Source organism: Haliaeetus leucocephalus, unplaced genomic scaffold (assembly GCF_000737465.1).
Source record: "Haliaeetus leucocephalus isolate CR32 unplaced genomic scaffold, Haliaeetus_leucocephalus-4.0 Scaffold384, whole genome shotgun sequence".
Classification (NCBI taxonomy): domain Eukaryota; kingdom Metazoa; phylum Chordata; class Aves; order Accipitriformes; family Accipitridae; genus Haliaeetus; species Haliaeetus leucocephalus.
Genome location: NW_010972820.1, coordinates 7,080,316 through 7,103,518, shown reverse-complemented (window position 1 = coordinate 7,103,518; position 23,203 = coordinate 7,080,316). Strand labels below are relative to the sequence as shown.

Below are 23,203 nucleotides of genomic sequence, written 5' to 3'. Positions count from 1 at the left end.
GACTTAAGGAGCCCATGTGCGAAATCAGCCTTGTACCTTTAAGAATCTCAGTACAGGATGGGGGCTGTCAATCAGTTTGAAAAAAAAAAAAATTCTGAGATTATAAACTGTATTAGTTGTCTGAGATGTGACTAAAGTTTACATAAATGTGCCCAAGTTTTCTGTAAAACTGTCAATCTGCCTAGTTCAAAGCTATTGTAAAAGTTGCGTAATGCTCAGGGAAGGAGGCGCAGAAGACATGGGGCTATAAAACCTCGATTTGGGTAGCTTCTCTGAGCCATGGTTGAACTGTTAACAAGCTGGATAGTTTTAAGCTAGCTCAGGCTTGTCAATAGGAGCTACAGTAATCCTGAGTTGAATGTAGATGTAGCTTGTATACAAAGAATAAAATAGTTTTGCTTGTATGAAAAATAGTTTCTTGAGGTTCTGAATCATATTATAACTAGTTTAAAACAATTTAAAGCAATATACTGGATTCTGCATATTGGGGAATACTAGGTAGTATTTTGTTTTAAATCCTTTGTCTTATCAGATAGTCTTAGAAGAGTCTAGGTGTATCAAAAACCAGTAGCATTTTAGTAGTTAATAAATTTACGTTGTGAAAACAGTTATATAGTATGTTTTGGGGGTTTTTTTGTGAGCAAAAGATAAGTCAAAATACATTTTGAGTTACAATGAAATAGTGAACACTTCTGGTGGGGAAAAAAAAAATTTCTGTTCCTAATATCAAAATGCCTTAATCTTACCAATGTGTCATGCGCTCCCTAATCATGGATTGGTAGTTACTTTTTTTAGCGAATTGATTTTGTATAAAACTCTTAATTTGTCATCTTTTCTCTGAATTGTCTTATGATGATGAACTTGGATATAAATAAGTTTATGTAAAGCTCATGCTGCAAATTCTTATTTAAACCATGAGGTTTTAATTCTTGTGGTTCTGTTTCCCCAAACTCTTTTATTCAGGTAGTACTCTTGTATATATCATCCTAAATTTGTTATGAAAGTTAATATATGCATGCAATTAAAAAAAAAATTGCACTTTTCACCTCAACCTTGAGTGTTAATTCTTAAGAATATGAATACATTGAGAAGCTGGGATGAAGGCAATGAATAAAGCAGTAATTCAGTTGAATTACGTCTGTGTAGAGTTACTGTTAGATCTTGTAATTTAAATGCAGTGCTCTAGTATATTGCTGCCTTTCTTTTGATCATTAAAGCTGATCATTTTACTTCTCTGTTTCACTTGGTTTAGTCAACACAAACTGATTTGCCACTTTTACCACATACCTCATTATGTGGTCAGGTTCTTATTTTGTAGCAAGAGGGATTTTTGCTACCTGAAACTTGCAATCCAGAGCCACATTCCTCTGAGATTGTCTCTTGCGCTCTGACGTAATAGCAAAAAAAAAAAAAAAAAAATCAAAACCAAACAAAAAAGAAAAACAAAACCCCAAAAAACCCCAACCCAGCCCCCAGAAAACCCCACAACCCAGCTGGTGAACTGCTTTGTATTCAGGAAAAGGGGAAAAGTAGGTATGGGATTTTTTCTTCAGAGGGATGAAGAATGTAATCTTTGAGGGTTATTGCTGTGGTTGTGCAGCGTATGCAGTGCCCGTTGCCTAGGAATTAAACTAGAACAAAACCTTAGCCTATGATGATGATGCAAAAAGTTAACTCTGCATAGATGAAAGTCACACCAGTACCTGTTTTGATTTGTCAGTATCAGTATGCTATCTTATTTTTCCTTTACTCGTTTTTAAGTAAAATAGGTAAATAAAGCAGGTTAACTTTTGCACAAAATTGAGGATGAGAAAATACAGAAAATGTTCAGTTTTTTGGAAAGTACCAAGACTTCTATTTGCAGTTTCCAGAAGACTGAAAGCAAATTGTACACAGGTAAGTGAGGAACGGAACAAATCTATAAGAAAATGGGGTATGATACCGTACTCTAGGAATACATTATGAGTTAACAAATATATATTTCTGAAATTTTGCTATCCTTGACTATAGGAATTTCTTCTAGTTAATTATTATAGAATAAGGAAAATTATTGCATTTAATGCCTTTTAAGTAGATTGAAAGTGTTGTATGAATTATTGTACTATTCATTGCTCTTAAGCAAACAATGAAATATTTGCTTTTATGGATGTAAATCCATATCTTAAGTTGTTCATAGGTAGTCAGTACTCAGTTTCTTACTTTTATGTGAGACTTGGGTCTGCATATGCATGTAAGACTTACAGCTGTGAAAAGCATTGATTTGTTGTCACTGACTCTTCAGATACCTTGATATTTTACCAATTGCAAATATGAATCCTTTTCTGGGAAGGAGATTTAATACTTCAAGGCCATGCTTATATTTTAGATGATCACTGAGAAGACAAAGACAACAGAACTGTCTCTTGGAACTGTTTTTTCTATTTAGTCTCTGTTATTTCTGACCTTATGACCATTGCCTGCTGTCTGTTCTGTATGTTACCACTCTCTTGAGTATTGACTTTCTCCTGCTTCTAGGATCTGTACAATTCACTTGAAGTTAAATAATGCAAATTCAGTTGTTCAGAGAATATAGGGCTACTGTCCTTGCACAAGCAAATTTAACAGATCATTTGAAAGACCAGGCTACAGCCAGAATGTGGTTCAGCCATGCTTGTTAGGTATTTTGACATGAAAGTGGTTGTGAGGGGTACTTTTGCAACTTTTGGTATGGAACTTCTGGCAATATATGTTCTTGCTAAAAATGACCCACAAGGTATAACAGGACGTCTGCTTTGGATAATGCTTGTTCCAGGTTGTCCTAAAAACCTATGATTTTTTTTTTTTTGGTACATTCTGCCTCTTGATTTCAATGCCCAGAACTCTATATGTTTTTCTTAGACCCTTCCTGTAAAGCAGCTGGATCATCACCACCTTTCAAACCTTTGTTCCCTTTTTCTTGCAACACAGACACTGGGTAGCTTTCATAGTATTACATATGTACTCCTTCCGTGTCAGAAATGTACCGCGCAGATGGTATGTAATAAAATGCCTATTTAGAGAAGCAGTTTGAGTTTCTCTCTCCTTCCTCTTTTGTGAGAAATCTTCTTCCTCTATCTGTTGAATGAATGAGTCTGTTCTTAGTGTCTTCATGTTCCTATTATCTATTATTAAAGCTCCAAGCAATTCTTTAAACCCAAAGGGCCAAACTATACAAGCTCTTACAGATGGTCCTTCTTAATATCACTACTTAGAACAATACTGTGTTTTGGACAATCCTGAATACTTAGGGTTTTCCCAGGTCAATATTCAAGAGGCTGTGTTGCCAGAGTCTTGGCTATAACTGCATGCATCCCAGACTGAAGCTTTGCTGCTTGTTTTTGGTGTGTTGTGGGCTTTGTCTTTTGACATTGACTGGGGACAGTCCTTTAGGAGAGCTCATGTGTTTGTCAAAACGCAGAGTACTGGCCACTTCAACACAGCTTTTTTTAACCACATACTCAGTTAAGAATCTTGTCCAAGTTGGTCAGGATATAAGGAAGTATTGATTAGGGCTGAGTCTCCTTTAGCTCTAGCAATATTAGTGGCCATCTTGCAGACTTTAGCAAGATTCTTCATACATTTGTTAATTTTTGTCATATTGTGGAAACCAAAACAATGTGGCTTTGGTGGTGCTTCAGCTTTCATTTAACAAGGGACTATAGAATCATTCTCCAAGTGATCATGATCTGTAAGGAATACTGCTTGGAGTCACTCACAGCATAATGAGCATTTTAAGGGTGTTCTTTAACACACCTTGAAGAACAGATGTACATTCTCAACCCATCATCTGTCCAACTGTTTTCTCACAGAAACCTTGAAGAAATATTAAATTCTTGGTTGAGAACTGAAGAAAGAGTAAACTCAGTCTTTCCATAGATGATTTGGCAGCTTGCAGAGGAAATATTTTCTGTGGACATAAAACACATTTCAGTTCAAAGAAGAGTTACTGTTAAATAATCTGTATTTCCCAACAGCAATGGAATTTATCAGCCAGTTGCAGACTTGCTCAGAAAAAACAGTATGAAAATACCTTACTTCTAAAGGGGTGTAATTATGTCATGGCCTATCTTAATTTAACAGGTCTGCAACCACTCTTACACACAGTAGACTCAAGTGTACCCAGTGGGACTGAGGTTCTACAATAAGAACTTTTTGTAAAACAGAGAAATCCACTTTTGATGGAAGAGAGTACAATCTCTGAACATCTTATAAGGGTCTACATGTACAAATGTGAAGGTTCTCCTAGATAGCCTTTGAATTAAAAGAATACAGGGAGTTCAGTAGTGGGACCTATGGCAAGGAAGCCTAAACAGTATCCTGGGCTTTAAGAGCGTTGCCAGGAGGTCGAGGGAGGTGATCCTTTCCCTCTACTCAGCACTGGTAAAGCTGTGCCTGGAGTACTGTGTCCAGTTCTGGACTCCCTAGTACAGAAGAGACACGGAGCTACTGGAGAGAGTCCAGCAAAGGGCCACTAGGATGATTAAGGGACCGGTACATCTAATATGAGGAGATTAAAAAAGGCTGAGAATGCTGGCACTGTTCAGCCTAGAGAAGAAAAGGCTCGGGGGATCTCATCAATGTGTACAAATATCTTCTGTGCACAGAAGAAGGAGCCAGGCACTTTCGGTGGTGCCCAGGGACATGACCAGAAGCAGTGGGCACAAACTGAAACACAGGAGGCTCCATCTGAATATCAGGAAACGCTTTTTTACTGTGAGGGTCACTGAGCACTGGCACAGGTTGTCCAGAGAGGTTGTGAAGTCTCCATCCTCGGGGATAGTCACAAGCTGCTTGGACATGGGTATCTGTGTGTAAGTGGTCCTGCTTGAGCATGGGATTTGGACTAGATGTCTTCCAGCGGTCCCTTCCAGCCTCAGCCATTCTGGGATTCTGTGATTAATATGTTAGCATGCTGAAAAGCCATTTGGAAGACCGAAAAGATGTTCTATCAATCCACAGAAGCTGAAATTGTTCATTAGGAACTATTGTTCTTATGAATTCTGTGAGAGGCTCTTACTTGATGCTGCAAAGCTAAAATCTAGGATTTCTAGAAGGATCCGAGAGAAGTTTTTGCCTATTTTTTCCTTTATGCCCCTATGCAACATGATGTGACCATGTTTGACATGGACACAAAATGTATGTGGACAGCATGATGCATCTTTAGAAACAGTTATAGAAACTGAAGCAATGTCTTCTATTTTGAATTGTTACAATTAAGCCAACCCATTAAATTTTTAATCACTTGAATTTGGTAAAGGGTGTGTTCTAACTAAGCATATCTTTTTCGGATTAGTAGAACATGTGCTAGGACTTTAAGTTTCAAATGTTTTACATGTTGTAAGAAGTCATTTTGTTGCTATTACATAAAGCTTTTTCTAAAAGATTGTAAGGAAGCATGTTGCCAGTTCAAATAATATGGAAAAGGGTGGTATTTTAAATGGTTCTTTAATCTTTTTAAAGATGAGCAAGTAATGGCCCTCAACAACATGTGTGGGAGAATTAACAGAAATAGTTGCCATATTTCTCCGTAAGTTTGTAATAATGCTAAATTATTGTTAATTGTGTAGGAAGTTAGGATAGAACTGCAGTTGCTTCATAGTGTGCTCTGTTCAATGAAAGGCTTCAAGGCAGATATGAGTTGTTGCCCACACGTGATTAGGAGAATAGTCCTTAACCATTCATGACCAAAAATTGTTCAGTATTATTGTGTAGACATAACTGTAATAAGCCCTACTACATAAAATTTTAACCTTATTTCAGCTGTGTTTGTAATTCTAGTTGTAGCTTTAATTTGACTACAGTCCTGACTTGGATACTAGTTGATTCTGGCATTAAGTATTACTCGCATCAGTTCTTGACATAACATTTGCCACATAACAGACCATAACAAGTTAAAGCTTCCACCAGGGGAATGCATCATGTAATTGTTCTTACTTTTAAAACAGTGATCATTAATATTCAAAAACTAAAGGATTTCCAGCTTGTGTAATACTGTTAAGAGTGCTTTCAAGAATAACAAAATTTTCACTTTACTTGATATGTGTACAGGTTATAATTTTGACCACGAGTTTATATTTTCTTGATCATGTAAAGTATGCAAATGTAAGAAAATCAGTTTGAGGTAACTTGGATACACTCTTCTATAGGAGAAAAATGATCCACTAAGTTTGTATGTCCTTCATGTTATGCAATGTTCTTTTAACAGTTTATGTTATTTTCCTATCTTATCCTTTCATGTTATTTCAAATCTTAGGAGTAAGAAGTTTTAAAGATGTATCCAAATACACATTTGTCATGACCATATTAAAGCGTATGTACAGGTATTCATAGAATTATCTTAAACTTCAATCTAGTTATATACTTCTGCACTACTATTTATGTGACTGCTGTTAGTGTGAATTGAATGTATAAAGTGTAGTCTGTTTCTTTTTTTTTTTTTCTTGCATGCCTCTTAAAAATATTAGGGAGTATAAAGTTCCTGTTCATCACCATAAAGACTTTTAACTTCATGAGGGAACAGAAGGTTCCTTCTCACCACATAACTGCAGAAATCCTAATACAAACTCAAGAAAAAGTGAAAGGATGCCTTTTTTTTTTCTGTAGGTTGTAATCATATATATATTGTAATCTTTACAGCCACTGAAAATATTTCATTTATTAGAGCAATTTAAAATATATTATGGGAAAAACAAGTCATTTGATTTATTCTATATGTTGACTTTATAGCTAGTCCTGCAACCCACATCACATCCTGTCAGTGAGTCAATTCTTCTGGTAATTCTAGATAGGTGTGTTGAGCATGTTTATACAACTTCTTTTCATCTTATGGTTTTTAGTTACATATTGGACATATAAAACCTTTACTTTGTTCTTTTATTAAAAAAATGTAATTAGTTCTATTTTGTAATGTGATGTACTTGATTCTCTGAACAGTGATGTGACATTGCAAGTAAGCAGTTCAAAATCCCAAATGCTAACAAAAGCAGTGCCAGCCTTAATCAAAGCACACAAAATCGTAACTAGAGCATCTGTTGGATGACTTTGCAGAGACTAATTAAAGAAACACTAGAAATAGTCTTTTGATTTTCTTGTAATGTTTTTTCGGTCCTAGCAACTTGGAGAGTAAGTAAAATAGAAAAATCATCAAAGGTATACAATAAAGCCATGGGGTGTTTGGGAGAAGCCCTTCATAGGTTGGAAGATTTGAAGGAGGGGAGAGGAGCAATGATTACAGGATAAAGACAAATCATGTTGTTGTGTTTTATGCCTCTCATAATAGAAGCTCAAAAAATACTGATGAAATTTGAAAGGTGACAGATCTGAAATGGATAAAACAAGAGATCATTTCCTTTTGTGTGTGTATGTGTGTACTTCAGCTTGTTGAGCTGAAAGTCAAGGGTGAACTTGCTGCCTTACGAAAGAGTTGAAATTTATAGGTTTTTAACAGATGATTGAGGAAGAGTGAGTTCTTTGAAGCTTCTTTCAGTCTGTGTATGTATTTCTTCTTGAGTTTAACTTTAGCCAGTTGTCTCATATATTCAGTAACTGCTTGTGGGGAGACATTGCTTGAAATGCAGAGGAAGAGAGTTGTAACTTTCATTTAGTTTGTTTTACTGGGGCTCTGTGGATGCCTCTTACAACCTACTGTTCTAATATTTCAAATGAAGGCTAGCGGAGTAGAGCAGTTACTGATTTTTAGCTGAGTCTCTGTAAAGGTATAAAAATAAAGGTTAAATCTGAGTAATCAGTTTGTGAGGTCTACTGCTGAGAGTTTCTTTAGTCCAAACTACACTAATATGCTTTCTAAGAGAATGGTATGTTCCTTCTGGCAAAGAAATTGGCAAGGATAAATTGTATGTGCTGGCAACAGTGTAACCAGTGCTTCTAAGGAAATTATTTAAAATAAGGGGACCATGTCCTTTTTAAAAAATAAATAGATAAAAATAAAAAGAGGTATTTTAGTGTGTTTCATTTTGATCCTGGTTGAGCATTGAGTTTCCTGAATGTAACCTCTCATTTTGTCACTGGAAAGTTCCACTTAGTGTGAAAAGCTGTGCTCTGGAGTGGCAGAGACAACCTTGCACTGTGGCTGTAAATTAGGCTTCATGTAGAAATAAGCTGGTTTTACTTTTTTTTTCTTTTTTTTTGCTAAGTGGGACAAGCTGATAGAAATACCTTGTTTCAATATTCTAGTAGAATAAATATTACCAGCATTTGAAATTCCTCTTGTTTGTGTGTCTGTTGTCATCAGAAAGCGGTGATTTGCAAACAGACCCTTAAAGACTTAGTCGAGAGCGTTGCAGAGTCTTGGGCATTGGAGCAATTACAAAGTAGTTACCTTGCGTCCTTCTCACAAACTAAGCCAAAAATAGAGGTACAAACTTGAGCCCATCTTTCTCTGGAAGTCTGTGCTTGTTTTCACACTGGAATTGTTTCATTGTGAACCTGTGGGCATTGAAAGTGAGAAAACAGCTTTTCTTGAAACTCCTTGCATTCTGGCAGCTTAAGAGCTCCTACAGAATCTTTGGAGGGAAGAGAGGTAAAAGTCAGTTAAAATGGTTTAATAACAGAATTACAGATTCTGTCCTTCCCACCCCCAGTCTGTGGACTGATAGCATTGAATTTGGTATGTTGAAGTAAAATAATCACTTAAGGAAATAGAGGGTGGTAATTAATACTTTTTAATGCAGAAATTCAGGTAACTTCTTAAGATTTAATAAAACAATATGAATATTCTGAGCAGCTTAATTTTCTGTTTTTCTAGAAGTCAGTTTTGCTGTTACCACAAGACCTATAAATTGAATTTTATAACTACAGCTTGGAGCAAGTCTGTGACGAATAATACAGTGATTTTAAGGACAGTGATCAATGTTCATTGCAGTACAGAAAAAATACTGGACTAATAAGAAAGTGATCCAGGGATATTTAGAGGCATTTATTGAACTAGCATTCTCACATTAGATTTCTTTGGTGGTGGTGGTTTTAGTTGGTCAATATATTAACATTGTATTTTCTCTCTTGTATTGTAATTCCAGTTGTCTGAGGACAGTGAACGTAATGTATTTGTTTCATGTTTGGCTTTATCACATCCATCGTGGTAAAACACAATGTTAAACTGTATATAATTTAACAAAGATACATGGTGACTAAAATGATTTTCCTTCTTTGGAAATCTTTGTGATAATTTCAGAGTCCATGGGAAGTCTCCCTCTGTTTTAGTGATCTATTTGTATCAGAATTTTTATTTAAATGGTCTTGTATTTTGCTTCTAGCAGGTAACTTGCTTTGAGTTGCTTTAATAGGTGGTTTTTGTGGTGTAAGATTTCTGTGTCTCACATTGGCTTTTAAAAATCTCAAAGTGTTGTCTTTGGATCATAGGTAGTGTAGTTCTGTCTGACATAGTAACCATTTTTGAGTCTTGTTTGCGATCATACAAGTTGTGAAGTGGAAAGAAACATCATTTCCTTTTTTTTTTCCCCAAGTGTGTGATAAAGATGTAAGAATCAAACAGGTTTTTTGCTTTAAATATGTCTTGTATCAGAGAGTAATGTGGGTTTTTTCCTTCTGCTTTTCAAACTGCTCTTTGAGTAATGGCAGCTTGTTAAGAAAAGGCTTCCTTCATTTGTGTTCAAATGAACAAATTACCTTTTATTGAATTTTTGGGGAAGTGGACACAATTTAAGTTTGTAAGTAACAAACATGGATTATTTTACATAATTTAAAAAATTAAATCTGTAGGTTTGTGGCTAACTTACTGGATTGTAGTGTTTGTGCATAGCTGTACTATACTATAATTCAGTAGTGAAATGAAATTACCTTGACGTTGTGTTTGAGAATTTAAATAATGGATTTCAAGTTATGCTGTAACTTGAATCTCTAGCCTTAGAGTGTACAAGTGTATTATTTCTTAGCACGGTTTGAAAATACTGTTTCAAGGTTATCCTGACTGAAGCATGAAGTGATTGCTTATAAAATAGTTGATGAAGAAGTGAGTATAATAATTTTTTTAAATATCTTTTGAACTAAAATAGAGACTCCAGCTGACGCACAAATCTTTCAGAACCTATTTACTTAGAAGCATAAACTGGAAGGTATGCTGGGAAATAGCAGTGATTGTGAATAGGGAAATATTTTAAGATTAAGAACACAAGTTAAAAATTGCATCGGACCATAGGAGAGCAGATCAATTTAAGAAATGCAGTGTCTTCTCTGGTTTTTAATTTGAGATTACAAATGTAGGTGAAAGGGAGAATTTGAAGTTCAACATCACAAGTTTGTGCCTAGCTTCAATATATGCTTGCCTAGCTCTTTGTAAGCTTTTATTAATTGAATTATGAAATAGGAGTAACTTACCAGTATCAGTTAAACAATATTGATATATTTAGCTTTACTCTGTTGTAGAGTTAATTAGGATGAGAGTATCGCAGTAGATTCTTCTGTCATCCTAGCATAAGCTTAAGATGTCTTGATAGGTGGAACATAAATTAATACTTCAAAATATTAAATAGGTTGTATGAACAAGAAATATGCAGGAAAGTGAAAAAAGGACTGCTATAGGTATTGGCCAGTTATTTATACAGAAATATTTTGCAGCATTTAATTTAACTTAAAAAATTGACTTAATCTATTTGAGTTACACTGGCCATTGCAAAAGCAAATGGTTGTTTTTTACTTTTGCTTTTGTTTAAGGAAGAGCATGATTGGAGATAGCAAGCCTAAAACAGCAGCACTGAATGGTGGGGGAAGAATTAGAGGTCTACGAACACACTTATAAAGCATTTTATTTATTATCTGCTGTGATCACCAGCTTATGTAGCCTGCAGGCATCCCAATAATGCAGAATAATCAACGTGAGTTGGACTAAATATGCTCTTAGATTTCTTTACTTTATAGTCACCTGTTTGTTTTCTAGCTGATGGTAGTCAATGTTTGCCCTGCTATTCAAATGTTCTTCTCCTTTATACATCGCTGATGCTATTTGTTGCATAGACTGCCTTGCTGGCTTGTTTTGGCCATCTAATGTTAGCTGTTTACATATGTAAAAGCTCTCTCCAATGTGTTATTTTTTATTCATTGGTGATTTTTTCCAGAAGCCAGTCAAATGTTTCTATTGGCCTTTATTCTGCAGGTATCAGGATATATGAAATGAGCTTAAGAGCCAAGTAACCCATCTTAATATGTGACCAGTTTCTGAATGAAAGTCAAAATATGCAGCAGTTGAAGCAACTGTAGATAACATTATTAAAATCATAAAACCTGGGACAGGAGGTCGGGCAAGTTTAGGAGGGCTACCTTAGGCTAGGTCCTCAGAACTTGCTTTTTTTACACACCCAGAAATAGTTCTTTCCCATTCTGACAGAAATTCTTTCTTACCTGTGTTTATTGGTGACTTGCAGTCTTAGCTGCCACTTCCATTTAATCTTTCAGTCTGATAACCTGCCTGTCTAGCTTCCAGTGAGTGCAGTCTTTTTTTTAAAACAAACAAGGAAACAACAGAAAAAAAACAAAAAACCCTCCCCCAAAAAACCAACCCCCCCAAAACCCAAACCGCAGAAACATTGCTTGTGCCTTTCTACAATGAAGTGCTCAGTGATTCTGGTCTAATATTAAGCAAAAAGAAGCCGAAGATACACACCCAGAAATACCAGCAGAAAAACTGCGTTTCAGCACCAGTGAAAGAGCAGTATTTCAGATGGGGCTTTGCAGTATCTTGCTTTCAGACAGACATGGCATTGTGATGGGTCTGTGACTACAGCAATTTGTCATCTTTTCAATTAGTCACTTTTTCATTGTGCATTGAAATTTTTAATTGAAAACATTTCTACAAAGTAGAAGACATCTTAGGAAATATATGGAAAACATACTTTTGAGTAAATATTTAATAAAATTTATATAATTATTTTTAGGGAGTAGTTAATTTTCCTGTACTTTTCTTTTTATATAAAATTACTTTATTATGCAAATTCTTATTATTACTTTTAAAGCTTCTTGGTTGAGTTTAAATCAGTTTAAATAAAATAATAAATTTAAGTTATGAGAGGGTTTTTTTAGTGTAAAGTGATTCATTACAAAACAGCAGAGACTATGACCTTGACAAGTTACTGAAAATATGATGGAGTATGTAGGGAAGTCTGAAGTTTTACAGTTTTAGGCTGCCAGTTTATGCACATGTGGGAATTGGAAGGAATTCTTTTTTTACTTTGTGAGTTCAATATGTATGGTAACTTTTATTTGTTTGAATACTGTTAGAGTAGGAGCAGAGTATTTAGGCAGAAAATACAAATCCCTTCCTCTAGATGGAAATATTGGTAACTCTGTGATTTTTCCAGATTAAAACCCAGCAGTTCATGAGTTATGTTTTTCATTTTAAGATGCATCCTGTATAAAATATCTGACTAATTAAATTGTGGATTTCATGCAGTGTTTGATGTTCTTTTAATTCTGAAAAGGACCAGGCAAGCTGACTTTTTTTTTTTTTTTTTTTTTTGGCAGGATGATAGGGAAGAAGGAGTTACAATTGCTAGCACAGTATGTAACTATATAGCCTGTCTCTGATTCTGTGAGGCTTTATGTTGCCTTAAAGGGCCTCTTAAAATTTCCCCTTACCTATAACTCTTCTTAATGCCAGTATACCTGAATAGGTAATTTTAATCTATTTTTTCTCACTGTAGTGTAATTTTGTTTTCACTGTCACTTTCCTATCACCATTATTGTTTAAACTTTCTTTTTAAAGAGTAAAGTCTTCATTTGTTCTGCAAAGCACAAGATTTGTGGTGCTATGTAGTAGGATAGAAGAATGAGAAACTTCAGTTGCAAAAAATAAGTCCAACTTTCTAGGAAATATGTTAGAGTTGAATATTTGCTTTCTTAAAAATTTGATGCTAAATTGTGGACATGATCAGCGTAAAATACATTGCAAATTTTGGGCCAGGTGATTGTCTTCCTACGCTCATATACTCGAAGGAATTCCCTTTGTAGATCTGTCATCAGCAATTACTGATTGACTCTCACCTGTTGTATCCTGTAAATGCATCTGGTGCCTTTTGAACACCTCACAGCTACACAGGGGCTCGACTGTAAAATAAAATAATTAAGCGCTATATTCTGTTGAAACTATGATAATATTAGTAGGGAAAAAAGGTGGATACTGTACACATACATGCTTTAGGCCTGATGTAGATTATTTAATATCATTGTCAGTTAACAGTTTTGCAGTGATGTCTTTGTGGGTTAGATTACAAATAGTGCTGTTTCGTATGATTGATTAAGCAAATACTGTACATAACATTATGTAAGCAATTACTCATGTTGGCCATTCCTTCATGTGTTGTTGTAGTAAATACTAGAGTAGAAAGCTGTAGTCAAGTTGGGCTTATTACTAGCTACCACACTTCAGAAGGGGTGATGGTAAGATTTTTCAAAATTATTTATGCTCCTATATGTCTAAGATACTTTGAAAAGTTATTCTATAAATGTTCTAGATTGTAGGATGGGACTTTTGACTCTTTTAATGCATAAAGCATCAGCTGCATGGGAGGGAAGAAGTGTAAGCATGTTGGGATAATACTTTGCTTGTAGGATTATATTTGTGAACCACAATCTGTATCAACAATATGCAGTTACTTTTATCATTTTAACATTGATGGAGACCAGTGATTTTTATTTACATTACCACATCTGTATTGCTCAACACTTAAAATATAAAATTGAATTCATTTTCTGTAATGTTTCATGATAGCAGCTGAGGATATTGCTTTGCAGCAGTCAGCAGCTATGTGGGAGTTTTTAGAAAATACATCTTTGGCTTTTCCCTCTTGGCATTAAATTATGGTAACTAGGAAAAAAAAATCATTGCAATTTATTAATAAATAATGAGAAACTGCACTATGCACTTGGGAAATTCTTATCTTAAAAATTTATTGATGATAACCACCTTTGCCTGCATCCTTCTTCTGGTGTGTGTTTGTACTTCCGCTAGTTCAGATGGTGAGCACTTGGGAGCTGTGATTAGACTTCTGTGAATAATTGATTTTTTTTTTTTTTGGTTAGAATAAACTCAATAGAAAATTGTTTTGGCTGTAACAATGCTTTAGGTTTTTTATCTTTTTTTTTTTTTTTTAAAATGGTTTGGAGGTACACTTCTTCAATATAATGTGCCAGAGTTCACTTCTCAAGTGTGGATCTATCTGAAGTGGATCCTGCTGGCTGTGTGCCTCCCATCATTTTTCAAATGTTCAGACATTTCCTTAGCACTGTTTGTATCCACATTTCTGCTACCCTGAGGCCATAGAAAATTGACTACAGCAGCTAGTCAGCTCCTTCTGATCAGTCTTCATAAGAAAAACTGGAAAAAGACTATTTTTCCATTTTTGGACACTGTTGGCAAGAAGTAACAAGTAGCTGTGTGTCAACAGTTCTGCACTGTACTGCCCTGGAATTACTTTGAGGTAGTGTACCACTCTTATGAAAAGACTCCTTGCCCTGCTGTTTGAGAGGTGAATGGCAATTAAGTTTTCATGGTTAATCTACTGCCTGTGGCTTTTCATGTAGGTAGGTGACAGAGACCACATTGTAACTTCCTTTCAAAATTAATTTTTAACTTTCAAATTTTTTACTATACTTGGCTTTTTTTTTTCCCCTGAAAACATCTATCAGGAGATAAAATACTTCTTGATGTTGAGTTGTGTTGTTTTGTTTCTATTTTCTAGTTACTGTAGTAGGACAGGAACCACTTTCCAAGTGGAAGGAAACTAAATTTGGAAGGGGCAGTGGCTTGTATTGCTTTTTCTAGTTAAGATAGTATATGATGAAAGTGTAATTTACTGGAGCCCAGTCACCCATAATGCAGGCCACATCAGCTGCTTTCTGGAGTCAGCTGCTAGCAGAAATTTGTCAGTAACAATTTAGAGCTTGATTAAAATTTTTATGTTGGTTGAATGATGTTTTTAACTTCTGTTTTCTGGCTCAAGTGCCCAGTTTGGGAGGAGAGGTCAGGTTGTCAGGAAGAAAACTTCTCCTGTCCTTCCAATATCAGATGCTTGCTGACCTTGGGGTTGCTTATACAGATACTCAAAAGAAGGGGATTACCTTAACATAACCACAGTTCTTAAATAAGTGCATGTATAGATCCCATAAACTACTTTGCTTCTTCTGCAGCGTTGGGAGTTTTATTGCTTATGTTGTGGACAGTGACTGGCAGTAGTTACTGCCAATTGATTTGCTTTCTTTTTATCTCCAAAAGAAATTGTTAGATCTTGCACATCATCATAGGACCCATAGTTGAAGTCATTCTGAATTCCTGTGCATATCTGTAGCAGACTTGAGGCATATATGTTCTTTACAGCTGACTAATTCCTTAAGCAGGCAGAAGACTCTAGGTTGTCTGTCAAAGCACAACAGCTTTTTGTTTGTTTGTTTTAAATTGTACTCTGTTTCTTGTGGCTGAAATAGTTTGAATTTTTCAACATAAAATCTACTGGAGAAAATTCACCTGGCTTGAGCTATAAGGGTACTTGTTTGCCATTGAAAGTGCTTAATGTGTTTCTAAAAGGAGGAAGATAGACTATTGTAGAAGGTATTGGATATTTGTTACAGTGTTGCTTTGACTTGGCAAAACATAGGCCTACACTGAGCTTCTAAGTTTGTGTTCACTGCTTGTTTTAATTAAATTAAGAATATATTGAAATGTTTTGTTCAAACGGATACTATTCCCATAACAGAAGGGGTTTTTTTAAATTAAAAAAAAAAAAAAGGAATTTAACACTTTTATATCCACGACACTGTTTATAAATTATCTTCACAGTTTTCTGGAGTTTCAACTTACTTTCAATTGTTAAAAAACAAATTCCCCTGCATTTCATGATATGAATGGAATGCAAGGGGGGGAAAAAAAAAAAAGAAATGCCAGGTATTTCTTCTGCTGCAACCTCTCGTTCTGTCCTGTCTTCTGCCTGTCTCAAATAGTAATACTATATATTTGCATGGTCTTTAAATTGTTGGTTTTGCTAATTTTGTTATTAAAACAGGCGACAACAGAGAGACCTTTTATACAGAAGCTATTTCGACCAATTGCTTCAGGAGGACAGTTGCATACTTTGGGAGATCTGCTAAAAGATGTGTGTCCTAGTGCTATCGCCTCTGAAGGTACTGTAGAAATAACTTTTGTCCAATAAGATAATTTTTGCTGTTGATTTATTGTTTGAGTGGGTCGTTGTTTTGTTTAATATGGGGATTTTGGAGGTAGAACTATGTCTCAGTACCAGAGTTTGATTTCGCTCCTTCCTGGCCCTTTAGCGTGCTCATTATACATTACCTGCAGTGTTTGGAAAGGATAAGATTGAGTCCTTAGGCACTCATGAAAAATTAGTGTCTGGAAGTTTTATTTTAAAATTTGTGTACTCCTTTGCTTTAAGAATATTTTTAAAAAATGCAGAAAATTAATGCGAATGTTTTTATTAGTAACAGCATGTGGCAATGTCAACAGAAGTTTTATTTTAAGTTACTTTTAATTTTATATTGCATAAACTTTTCATGTGTAAAACTCCAAAATTGATAGAAATTGAAGATGTTTTCAGAATACTTTTTTTTTCCCTGTTGAAGCCTAACCTTCAAAAATGCACAAGAAAAGAAAGTGATTTTTATAAGTATGTAGTAGTTTCTGTATGGTTACTAAGTAGTATTGTATGACAAGACACCAATTAGTTCATGTAGCATTATATCATTTCATACAGTAGCATTTGTTGATCAGCATTTATTCAGAAAAATAAGTGTTTCTGGATGTTATTTTAGCCTCAAAGATTACAACTATTGGAACTCTGCAAATTAAGATCAAAATAATTTAATGTGAAACATTTTTCATCTTATTCTTCTGTCATCTTACCAGTTCCTGTAAATGGGTAACATTTTTCAGTCAACAAGTTGCAATTTGTTTCAAGAAATGTCTGATATTCTAGAGAAGATTTTGGCACAGAATTTACTGATGTAGTATCAGCACCTTTGACCGTAAAGTACTAAATTTGAAATCAGTGTGAAAATCTGTAAGATGTTGTTGTACACAGTAGTTGTGTAATTCAAAATCAAACAGTTGTCATGGATTTCTTTACGTATGGTGATCTTAGAAATTAACTGAAATCTCAAAGTATTTTTTTACCCCGCTTTAATACTTGTTAACACATGGAAACAATTTCCAAAACCAAAAAAAGGTAAGAAAAATATGGAATATTGCTAGCCATGTGTCCATTTTTCCTAAAGCTACTATAAACTTTAGAGAGTAATTTTAGGTAATGCTTTCAAGTAACTGTCCAAAAGATAAAGCAAGGTACAAATGGATACTTGAATGTTAGCACAAGCAAGTTTAACCATTTTTAAATGCTTAAGTATGAGGATCCTACAGACACTAGTGAAAAGGTACAAAGTGAATTTAAAAAAAAAAGGGGGGGTTTAAGAAGAATGGTGCATTTTGACTTGGAAGGCAATCGAGCACAAATTATATGAAAGAAACTCAAAAAGCATTTATGCAAAAGTTATTCCAGGATGTAATGGATGATAATTTTTATGTAGATTTGCTAAAGCTGCAGATGAGGAATGTGCTAGTTACTGCCTTTATCAAAAACATGAATGCAATGTAATTTTATCTGAGTACTAGTTCCTTGATGCTTCTGGGTAGTAGGCGTTCTTTTCAGATGTTGACATAGGCACCAACCTTTAATAGCAGAATAGAAATGTGCTACGCTAATTGCTTGGTTCATTTTTGTTAAAGGCTAAAAAAAAACCCCTATACTCTTTGCTCAATGGGGGCAAAAAATGCTGATTACTTGGAAGAAACTAAAATAGGTACTATTCTTACACTTAGGAGGAGCAATTTGAAATTTAGCAGAAAGGTTTCCTTGTATTGGAGTATACTTCTCTGTTCCTGTATAAATCTGCTTAAATTTGGTCTCGTTTTGATCCCTAAGATTCTACTGAGTAACTTGCTCAGACTTAGAGTTTAGTAAATTTGATCCCTCACATGGGTGTAAGCTATCTAGGATTAAGCAGAATTTCTCCTGTAACACAGCTTTGTATTGTTGCATTGTTCAATTGTTCTTATATTCTGAGTGTTCTCCTTGCCTTCTGGTAGATAACAGAAGGAAAGCCGTCTGAGCTAAATGCAGAAAATAATGTGAACTCTTGAGGAGATATGGAGGTATACTGATACATAGAGCCAGTGGAGGTGGAGGCAGACTGACTGATCAAGTAATTTGGAAGAAAATGACAGATCTGGGAGTCATTAAATGTGATGGGAAAGCGACTATAAACAATGAGGCAGGATGAAAGAGATTAGGGCAAAAGCCAAAAACTGACATAACTGAACACCTGGACAGAGTAAGTGGGATAGGAGATACTAAAAGGATGAGGGAGAAAAAGAAGCATATTGCATGTGGATCATACACTGAGATTGTGCAAGGCATCCATGAAAGAATGGGAGCAGATGTCTTGCTGGCGAAGTGATTTGGATGGTCTGGAGACCCATTTGGAGAAGCAAATTGAATCAAAAGTTGAAAAGAAGGGCAGTTTGCACTGGCAGAAGAAGATGCAAGTGGATACATGGTCAGGTGGATCTGGAGATAGTCATATAGGGGACTGGGGGAAACTTGTTCAGGGTTTGCTGTACAAGTAGACTGTACCCCAGACAGGAATACAAGGTAGAAGATTAAGCATGGCAATATGGAAAGAAAAAACACCTAGGAGATAGATCGGGAGGAAGCAGAACCAGGACAAAATGGAGAGATGATAAAGGATCAGACTTAGGGAAAATGACCTGAAAAGATGGATGCCCATGACAGCAGTGATTCTTACTGCTGAAGAACATGCACAGGTAAGGTTAGTGTACTTAAGAGGTGTGAAGTGCAGCAGTGGTTTAGGCTTGACTGCTTCAATTCATCATACTTTGTTCACTGATGATTCAACTTAGCCAATAAGGGAACTTTGATTATTCTCTTGCTTGGCTTTATCCACTCATCTCATTCCCTATTCAAATGTAATGTGCCCCATATTAAGTGTTCATGCTCTACTACACCTTTGAGCTATTAAAAAAAACCCCAACACTAACTCACCAGACTGCATAGTGCCACTTTTGAGTTTTGCCTATAGAAATGTTAGCAGTCATAACAAGGACATACTTCCTTCTTTCCCAGCAAGTGGACTAGACTCCTGAGACTACAGAACCTCAGCATGTCAATGCTGCTGAAGTCTCAATGAAACCCACTTAGTCAACTCATTTTCTCTCTGATGCTGGTTCACCGAGAGTTTAACAAGCTTCCTCGGTCAGTAGATGCTCTATCAGTTCAAAATGCAGAGGAGATTGTAGAGCTGAGTGTTCCTATTCATTTTGGGGGCATGTGAGAATTTAATTTGCAAGCATTTTTTGGAAATCTGGGAAGCTGCATAAATGTTTTTCTTCTAAAATAGCTGTATCCATTTGAAGTTGAATACTTGAAATTTAGGAGGCGTCAGAGTTGTAGACTGCCTGTACAATCTTAATTTCGATACATATGCACACTGATCATTATACAGCTTATAATCACTCTCCATCTCTCATCTCCCTTTGTTTTCTGTGAGACTTTTGTCTTCCTGCCCAGGCTGGGCATATTTTAGTGTCAGGGCTGTGTAGTGAAAAATAATTGTCCTGATTGTTGAAATGATGGATGGGGAATTAAGGTACTTTGGGAAGTATTATAATTTAGGCAGCTGAATACTGCCTTTGGGAGTTGAATTCAGTTCTTTCTCCCCTAGGGAGTTCATTCAAATGTGATACTAGGCAAGCTGAGTGTAACAAAACCACCCATTTTATAGCAAGGAGCACCAGAAAAATCCAGTGATCAATGTGAGTGTGTTCTGCTGAACAGCTTGCTCGCTTGTACTTGGAATCAGCAAGAGCTCTGAGGCTTTGAGTGTGCAAACACCAGGCACTGTCTGAAGTCAAGTTCTAGGCCTCTCATTACTATTCTTCTTTCCCACCCTCCAAAAAATGGATACTTCTGGCCATAATGTCTCTTTGACTTCAGTTTGTGATCTATAAAATGATGATAAGACAGTCTCTTTCCACAGGAAAATCTGATGAAACAGTTTATGAAAGAAAAATAGCTTGTGGTCAAGACTGACTGAATTTCATCATATTAAAAACCATCCTCTTTGGACCTTTTTTGGTATCTTCTAATTTTTGTTCTTGTAAACTTGTTTTGTCTTGATCTACAGTTTATATTTATTCTGCTCAAGGCATTAAACTAATGTTGTAACAAAATAGAATACATTGTCAAAGGTGTATTAGAAAATGATGGCAAAGTCTTTTCCACATCTGGGTTTTCAGACTTTATTCAGTGTTATCAAAGTTTAGATTTACTAAATTTTTCTGAACAAAGGAAAAAAAAAAGTAGTAGCAAAGGTAATGTTTATAGCAAAGGTAATGTTTAAAGACGTAATAGATATTGGTGAAGCAAGTTGTTTTCAACCATTTTCTCTCTTTTTTTCAAAAATGTAGATATTTTTCCAAGACTGTTTTTTACCCCCCCCTCTTTAGTGAATTAATGCATCGGTGACATTAGCTGCATCTTTTTGTCAGTGCAACACAATCAATATGAGCTGCTCTTTCTGTTTTTCTCCATCTGTTACCTTTTTTTGTTTGTTTGTTTTTCCTCTATGGTTTTCTTTTTCCAATGACTTTTCACTCAACTGGAAGCTTCATGGTAATTGTGGTGATTGCTTGTCTATGGTGACATCCGTAACTGAGCTTTGTGCCGTGGGAACACACAGCATATACGATTTTCAGACTCAGCATTTGTAGCCATATATGTGAGCTGTTCCTGCTGCCAGATACTTGGGGACCACCACAAGAAGAGGGAGGGAAGGGTTTCAAGAACCACCCACAGTGTCTATATGCCTTTGCTTTAGGAAACGTGGATATAATTAAGTCTCTCTTTTAACTGTGCTGAGAAAAAATATTTCAATGAAAAAAAAAATATATATATGTGGATTGAATATATACACTGATTGTTGAAAACACCATGTAAAGAACACTGTCAGAAGTAGAACAGGTTGAATAGTGACATTAAAACACTGATAGTGAAAATGGTCTTTGTAAAATATTGTGTTGATATTACTTTGGACTGTTACAGACTGTGGGTAACTGTTTAGGTACTGCATTTTATTTAAATTAGCTTATGAAACTATTTATTCAAGGCTTTTATTGTTTGTTGAATTGCTCTAAAAAATAACTACTTGAGCAGTTATTATCCCAACCCATACTTTCCTCTCCCTCCTCAAACTGGTCCTTTATTCAACTATGTATATATTATCCTGCTTGGTGGATGCTGTACAGTGCTCACCTTTTCTGGATTGCTGAATAGTTTCATCTGTTTAAACTGTTCATCAGAGGAAAACTGATGGATAAAAGTTGAAGGCTTTTTGTCATGGGCATTGTTAGACCAAAGGAAAGAGTGGCTTCTACTTGGAGTCTGTCCTTTAACTCTTCAGACTGCAAGGAGTGCTAGCTTGATTTTTTTTTATCCTTAATTACTGCAGTGGAGTTGTTGCAGAGTTTATAGCAGTTTGGAACCCATTTGTCAAAATGCATATCAATTAATTTATACATAACTAGTAATGATCAGAAAGTGTGAAGAAAAGCAGTACTTCAAATTAGAACAAGCATTAAGAAGCCAGTATAGTTCTTAAAACTTTCGGCAATTACATTACCTTGACTGTAAAGGATACCATGTTCCTCTAGAACAAGAAGGAGAATGGCTAACTTTATTGGTAGCAAACGTCTTTAAGAATAATGCAATGTTGAGACAACATGCAGGGAAGATGCTCTTTTTTTACCTTACAGTACTCCTGCTGTAGTACTGTACAGTACTTTCTTCTGGAAGACTAGGTTAGAACTGATCTAATAGAACCCTCTCTAATTTTCTGTCTAAATGAGTATTTAGACAGTAAATGTGTTAAATCAGATATTTTTCTCATTAGCTGAGTAGTTTTTCTTTTTCCTTGGTGCCTATATAGCTGCTTTACAGGCAGCAGCTGTGGTTATGTGACAACAGAAATAGTAAGACCAAGTCATCACAGAAAGTGTATCACCTTGCATTTAATATTGATGCATTTAATTTGTTACAATTTTTTTTTTTTGTTCTGATCCTCCTGTGTTGACGTGAAGTTTGGCAAGCAGTGAAGTCCTACTTGTCATGTTTAATAAATATTAAAATCAATATTCTCAGACACAAACTAATCCAGTAATCACTTCCTCTGTATTGCAGCCTACTGTAATCTCTTTCGGGCGTGTTATTATTTGGGTTTTAGTTATTGCAATAATAAATTGTAATTTATCAGTTACACAGCAGTTCATAAATGAAAGACAGATGCCTCAGTCTGAAGTTATACTATGGATAAACCTATGCTGTTTATTAGTACTTATTTTCTGTATTTCCATAATTATTGTTTACTGAAATTTGTCTAAGGGCTGCATACAGTTGAAATCGAACTTGGGAGTTCTGTGGTTGTATAGATAATACTTCACTTGCTATTTGTGGACTACTTTTCCTGATCCCCTAGAGTTATTGGGAATCCTTACTAGAAGATGTGCAATTTCATTTCAGTTTGCAGTATTTTAAAGTAAGACTTTGCAAGTTCTGCAATTTGAGCATATCAAATTGTGTTTAGTTCTCTGCTGTGATCATATCCTGTCTGGGGCGGGGGGGGGGGGGGCTGCTTGGTTTTGTTTTTACGTTTGTTTATCCCTAGTTGCTCATACTTAAAACCAAGGCAAGCTAGTCGTTTAGGTTTTGGGCAATGTTTAATTATTTCTGATCTTGATCCCAGCATCATGGAAGAGTGGCACTTATTTTTCAGTTCTTTTTTCAACTTGTGTTGACCCATCTTATTTTTTTTCGTGTCAATGGGTCTACAGCTGTTCCCTTTCTTTTCCCTGCATCATGTTCATTCAATATCTCTATTCTAGTCATACATAACTCTTGCTGTCCTTTGTACTCTTTTAATATCTGCTTTTGCATCCTTTAAAATTGGCTCTTCTACTTCTTTGATTAAATTCACCATAATTTGTATAACTATTTTTGTAGTTTTTCAAACCTTAGCTGATTTCCTCATAGAAATAGATCTAGATTTTCAGGGACCATGCCTCTCTATCAACATTCTTCCA

General features: G+C 35.4%; 1 protein-coding gene across 3 annotated transcripts in view; it reads left to right on the top strand.

Annotated features, from left to right (window-relative positions):
• ATG5 (autophagy related 5) overlaps positions 1-23,203 on the top strand; it is an 85,813-nt gene that overhangs the window by 40,636 nt on the left and 21,974 nt on the right. For 2 of the 3 annotated variants that reach the window (XM_010573391.1, XM_010573390.1), the window contains exon 6: positions 16,044-16,161. In XM_010573391.1, the coding sequence (XP_010571693.1) occupies positions 16,044-16,161 (118 nt within the window). Of the gene's footprint in view, positions 1-16,043; positions 16,162-18,136; positions 18,830-23,203 lie in introns of those variants that run through there. The other variant, XM_010573392.1, reaches the window with a different exon arrangement.